Source organism: Pterocles gutturalis, unplaced genomic scaffold, assembly GCF_000699245.1.
Source record: "Pterocles gutturalis isolate BGI_N339 unplaced genomic scaffold, ASM69924v1 scaffold22053, whole genome shotgun sequence".
In the NCBI taxonomy this organism is placed as follows: domain Eukaryota; kingdom Metazoa; phylum Chordata; class Aves; order Pterocliformes; family Pteroclidae; genus Pterocles; species Pterocles gutturalis.
In genome coordinates, this window is record NW_010118830.1 from 33,129 (window position 1) to 38,988 (window position 5,860).

General features: G+C 42.4%; 1 protein-coding gene across 1 annotated transcript; it reads right to left on the reverse strand.

The window, feature by feature from the left end:
• Positions 1 to 1,492: 1,492 nt before the first annotated feature.
• PTTG1 (pituitary tumor-transforming 1) lies at positions 1,493 to 5,120 on the reverse strand. The gene is made up of 5 exons (XM_010076379.1): positions 5,039 to 5,120; positions 4,543 to 4,721; positions 2,950 to 3,043; positions 1,973 to 2,122; positions 1,493 to 1,572 (listed from the first exon to the last, which is right to left on the reverse strand). The coding sequence occupies exons 1-5, from the start codon at positions 5,118 to 5,120 to the stop codon at positions 1,493 to 1,495; spliced, it is 585 nt and encodes a 194-aa protein (XP_010074681.1).
• Positions 5,121 to 5,860: the final 740 nt, after the last annotated feature.

Below are 5,860 nucleotides of genomic sequence, written 5' to 3' on the forward strand. Positions count from 1 at the left end.
TACCACCTTGACAAACTTTATATAAATGCTTGTCCACTTTGATAGGAAATACTACAACAAGCAAGCGTGTTTAAAACGTTTTGACCTGTGTGCATGTATACACACATGTGGACATGGTACAAAAATCTTATTTCTGGAGGTTTAAATAATAGATCTAGGTGCTTGATCACTCAATATTTTAAATTAACCAAAAAGAATTTTTTACCATTATAATACATAAAGCACTAGTGTCTCTCTCCAGAAAAGATGTCTGTCTGTACATACAAAACATTACAACCTATGTTTATGTTGATTTAGTGTCCTATCCTGGTGGTTTGCACACTACCATTTTTATCTGTGTGGCTGCATAACAAGCAGCCACATGATGGCACTGTCTAACCAGTTTCAGTGCCTTAGTTACAGGCATTTTTTTTTTCCCCACCCTGTAAAATTGGGCCTGGACTGTTTTCTCCAAGCTCATTTGAACTGCTAAAAACAAAAAGTTAAACAAAGATGCATTTTGACACTTTTTTATAGTTACTACAGCTTAACTCCTGTGACTAGTAGACTATACCCATCAAACTTTGATCTCAACTGAGATGGCCAAGCTATTTCAGAATCAAACACTATTAAACTACAATGAAGGATCAGCCAAAAGCTGAAATATCTTTAGAGAAATTCCTTAGCCATATCTTTTTTCTGTTTAGTTTTGTATTCCCCTGAATTCTTTGAAGTTTCAAACCAAAGACAAGAAACTGGAGATAAAGACCAGCTATTGTACAATTAATTACAATTTAACACTTTGGCTGATACCATGACAAGTCTGAGGAAGAAATAGAGCAAATGTCTGTTTTCCCTTTTATCAATGTCTGATGACTCAAACAACAACAGCAAATTTCAAAGATTCATGTTAATCTAAAAGCAGCTCAGGATGCTGTCATCTGACTAGATCAGAGCACTGCCCAGAACTATAAAAGCAATCTAACTTAAGTGAAGGCTGACTGTCCCTACAACTGACTTGTCTTATGTGATGAAGAACTGGAGTTGAGGCCATTACAATGTAAAAGATAATTCAATCTGTGTGCTTCAATTTGGAGGATGTGGTTCCACCAGCCTTTCCTCAGAGCACAAACAGTACCCAGCAGTGAGAGCCACAGAAGGCTGTGACAATTAAAAGCAGTCTGCGAAGAGCAAACAAGTCCAAGAACAGAAAGAATGCCAATAGAGTACTAGCTCTAGTACTTAATTCACACTAGATGTACACATCAGTTTTAAGCCCTTGCATGTTCAGTGGTTAAAGGACAAAGTTAGGTAAACAGTAAGGCCAGAAGGGCCTCTAAACCTATCATGACCATTTAATTGCTGCTCAGATAGTAAAATAGTGCTTTGAAAAGGAGGCTATCTACATCTTGGGCCGACTGAACACAGACAAGTCCAGTATTACACAGGATTAGCCTTTATTAAAATACAGAAATACAGACATTTGAAATCAATAGAAGCTTCAGAATATGCACTAGAGGTCATAATTTGGAGGTGGCATGTCAATGATCTCATCCAGGGTAGCAAGGAAGTCAGAAGTTGATTGTAGCAAATCTGAAATTTAGGAATAGAGCAAATCAGTTTCTCATGAAACCCAGAATTTATGCTCTAACATAAGCTCTCTCCCAGTGAATTAGTATAAACCTCTGGAACAACTAAGGGAAATATGGTTTGATTGCATAAGCCAATTCCACCTAACTGATCAGTCAGCAATGCACCCCAAGAGATTGCAGAGCTACATCACTTTGAGACCACTACCTGAGACCACTGCCTGTGGGGAGTGGGTTGACCAGTTAAATTCAGCTGAACTATACACCAAAACCTGTTCGGTACTCGTATGCTATTCTGGTAGTTAGCACAGTAGTGGCAATTCATCACTGCAGCCAACTAGCTTCCCTCCCAAACCATTAAGGAGCACTGCATGTACTGAAACTCATGATAAGTTTCCACTTACTAGACTCCCATGAAATCTCTTCAATCTTTGTAGGTGAAGGAACCATGTTCACAACAGTGTCATATGTCCTCTCAAATATCATGAGGGGAAGACCACGCAGGTTGATATTGCTTATTTTGTGCTCTTCAGGAAGATCAAAACTCTCAAAATCTGTTTGAGAAAGACACCAGTTTAGTAACAGTGTAGTAACAGTACCTTGGAAGCTGCACATTCTCCTAAATTAAATGAAGTGGGAGCAGGTCCAAAACAACACAAACAGTCCTCTCTTATGGGCTAATTATTTGCAGTTACACCTTAGTTGTCCATAAAACCCCCTATACTAACACTTATCAGAAGTCTAGGCTGCATAACAGCCGCTAGTGTAAAGCAAGAGCTTTTAGTCATTTATTTCCAATCGTTATACTAACTGAACTTCACCAAGCACAGCACATACATTTCACCAACACAAGTATTCTTTGCACACTCACTTCCACATGAACTGGATGGCTTAAGGACACACTTTGAAGGAATGGGATCGCACAACCCATTGCAGATATTCTAAGAACAGGTTTAGAAGTTTCATCTTCAACTATATCCTACAGCAGTAGGAACCTCTTCAGTTACAAATTACCATCTTGGCATACACTCTTCAGCAGTACTGAAGAGTAGACTTCAAGTACTCCTTTGAATACTTGTCTACTAGTTGCCATTTAATGAATTAAGAGGTTATAGCACGCTTATTTGGAACTAGTTTCTTGCTACCATAACAATGGATTCAGACTACTACACATCTAGAGCACAGCTATCACAGTTAGAAATATTTAAATGAGAATGGAATTATATTTCAGAACTAGCAAGCACCCTTACATTTAAGAAAGGACCCAAAGCAATGCAGCGCTAGCCTGTTTCCCACAATAGCTTGGCCAAAGTCTTACAGCAATGTCAACACCCACAAAAAACTGATTGTTTGTTTTACTGGTTACACCAATAGTTCTTACCTCGAGGATCACAAGGAAACATATTTTCTATTTCTGGACAGTCTTCTTCAGCCACTGCATTGCAGCTTTCTAATCCAGTGGTCTCTTCAGTAATCTTAGAAAGAGAAAGTCACATGATTTGAGATACTGTAGTTTCACATTTTACTACCTTTGTAGGGGCTTTCCTGCACTGTACAGGTCTACAGACAAGAGTACCTGCCATACAGTCCTCAGTTATGCTTAACACCTTTGTACTGGGTCTGGCTGAGATGGAGTTAATTTTCCCCATAGCAGCCCTCACAGTGCTGGGTGTTGCATTGGCAGCTAGAGAGGTGCTGATAACACACCTCTGGTTTGGCTCCTGCTGAGCAGTGCCCCACAGCTCCTGCTGAGCAGTGCTCCACAGCATCAAGGCTGTCCCTCCAACATTCCCCCACCACACCAGTAGGCTGGGGGTGGGCAAGATGTTGGGAGGGGACACAGCCAGGAGAGCTGACCCAAACTGACCAAAGGGATATTCCATGCCATATGACATCTGCTCAGCAATAAAAGCTATGAGAAAGTAGGAGGAAGCAGGGACATTTGTTATTTATGGCATTCGTCTAACAGAGAGACTGCTATGCATGCTGAGACCCTGCTTCCCAGGAAGTGGCTGGTCATTCCCTGCTGATAGCAAGGAGAGAATAAATCTTTTGTTTCCCTTTGCTTCCATACATGGCCTTGCTTTTGCTTTATTCAGCTGCCTTTATCTTGACCCATGAGTTATTCTTCCATCTTATTTTCTCTCCCCACCCACCCTGCTGAGAAGGGGAATAACAGAGCAGCTTGGCAGGCACCTAGCATCCAGACAAGTTTAACCCACCAAAACCTTCAACACAAATAAACTGGAAGTGGGCAAATGCTTCAGGTGAGTTTATGTAGTGCAGTACTATAGATAGTGGCAACAAATCACTGCAGTAGTACATTTAGGTTCTTATGTGAACAAGACATTAACTGAAACTATATTCTCTAGAGCCCCTTCTTTGCAATTAGGTACCCCATAAGCTGTTTATTCCTCGTGCCTATGTAGGCATACTGGTTTTGGCTAGGATAATGTTATTTTTCTTCCTAGGAGGTCATACGATGCCATGTTTTGGATTCACTATTGAAACAGTGTTAATAACACACACCTGTTTTAGCTATTCCTGAATACTGCTTACACAGCATCAAGGCCTTTTCTGCTTCTCACAACGCCACCAGTGAGCAGGCTGGGGGTGCACAAAGTTGGAAGGGGGCACAGCCAGGACAGCTGACCCCAACAACCAAAGGGATACTCCATACCATGTGATATCATGCTAAAGCAATGAAAACTGGTGGGGAAGTCTGCCAGGGCTGCCATTGCTCAGGGACTGGCAAGGCACCAGTCAGCTGGTAGCAAAAAACTGGTTGTTTTTCTTTGAGATTTTTAATCCCCTGAGTTTTCTGACTTTTACCTTCCAGTCCTCTCCCCACTCCCACTGAGCAGGGACTGAGCAAGCACCATGTGGTGCTTAGCTGCCTGCCAGGGTGAAACCAGAACAGTATGTAAACTGTGCATTCCCTGCCCCCACCCCCAGAGAAGCATGTTATACTCACTTTGTTTTCAGTGCAAGGCTGATTTTTCTGTTTTATCTTTTCCAACTTGCTTGTGACTCCCCCAGTTCTATTCACATTTCCAAGAGCCTTTCTGACAGAGTGAGAAATGACTGGAGGTGTACTGATTGCTTTTTTAGGAAGTGGAGTTTTAACTTGTGTTCTTTCAGATAAGACTTTTGCTGCAGAGTGGGGGCAAGAAAAAAAGCAAACTTTAGCACCATATCAACCCTAGAACTTGCTTCAGTAAGTGCATGTACTAAAAAACTAGTTATCATGAAAATTATTGTTCACCACTTATAACTCAGGAGCATAAGTCTTCTCTATGACAAAACCACAGAGTTATTTTCATTTTTACAGTAATTTAGAAGCTTGGGAAAACTGGTTAGATAAGTAAATATAAGAAGAGAAAACTATTACTGTTCAAAAGAGTGAATAAGAAAACATGACTTATCCACTTCCCTTGACCCCCTACAGGCTTAGGGCAGTATATACATACAGGATCCTGATGGGAGTCTTAGCTGATTCTTAGTAGCACCAACTCCACCATTCTCCTGATCAATAAAGATCAGCGTTGCCATCTTCAGGTTGATAAGACCACTCTGGAAAGTCCATACAAGAAAAAGAGAAAATCATTTCTTGTCATTTCCTCCACCACAGCACACTTTTTAAACATGTAACACTAAAGACACCATAGCCGACCAAGCCCCCACTTCACACCATTTCATAGCAGTATAGCTACAGCCCCTTATGCGTGAAGACACTATTAGTGCACGTGGCAGGTTCATAGTCCCCAAGCAGTTTGCAGGAGTTTGGGAAAGCAGCAAGGTCTCACCAGCAGTCCTGCACAGAAGGAACAGCACCTGCGGTTTGCTCTGTTACTTATTTGTAGTATTTGCTGTTTCCTCAGTAAAAGAGAGGAGTACAGCTCCTGGCTTAGCAACCCAGCCCTTCCACCAGCTTGTAGCCAAGAGGAACAGCAATGAGCTCACTGCCCGAGAGACCTTTTCACCAGAAAAGGAAGCCATCAGAGGACACCCCATACAAATACATTACTTCACTGCTATTTTCACCCCGCTCTGAGCCAACAGCCCCAGCACTGTTCACCACACCCCGGCAGCTCCCCCCCGGAGCACATCACTGCTTCTCATTCCAGAGAAGCCCACACGAAAAGCTGCTTTTAACTGGTACAGCGTGAAGCCAAAACCTCGAGCACGAAGCCCGGGCCGGACTGACAGCCCCCAGCCTCAGCACTGCCCTTCTTTAGGCCCCCTAAGGCCACAGCTCCCCGAGCCCGCTCCCCTGCGCTCGGGGGGACCAC

Excerpts from the sequence above, each read along its gene's own strand:
- PTTG1 (XM_010076379.1), bottom strand. The coding sequence starts at position 5,120 with ATGGCAACGCTGATCTTTATTGATCAGGAGAATGGTGGAGTTGGTGCT. Across the intron at positions 2,123-2,949 it reads GTTTCCTTGTGATCCTCGAG|ATTTTGAGAGTTTTGATCTT; the intron begins GTAAGAACTATT and ends TTTCTCAAACAG. Across the intron at positions 1,573-1,972 it reads AGAGATTTCATGGGAGTCTA|ATTTGCTACAATCAACTTCT; the intron begins GTAAGTGGAAAC and ends CCTAAATTTCAG.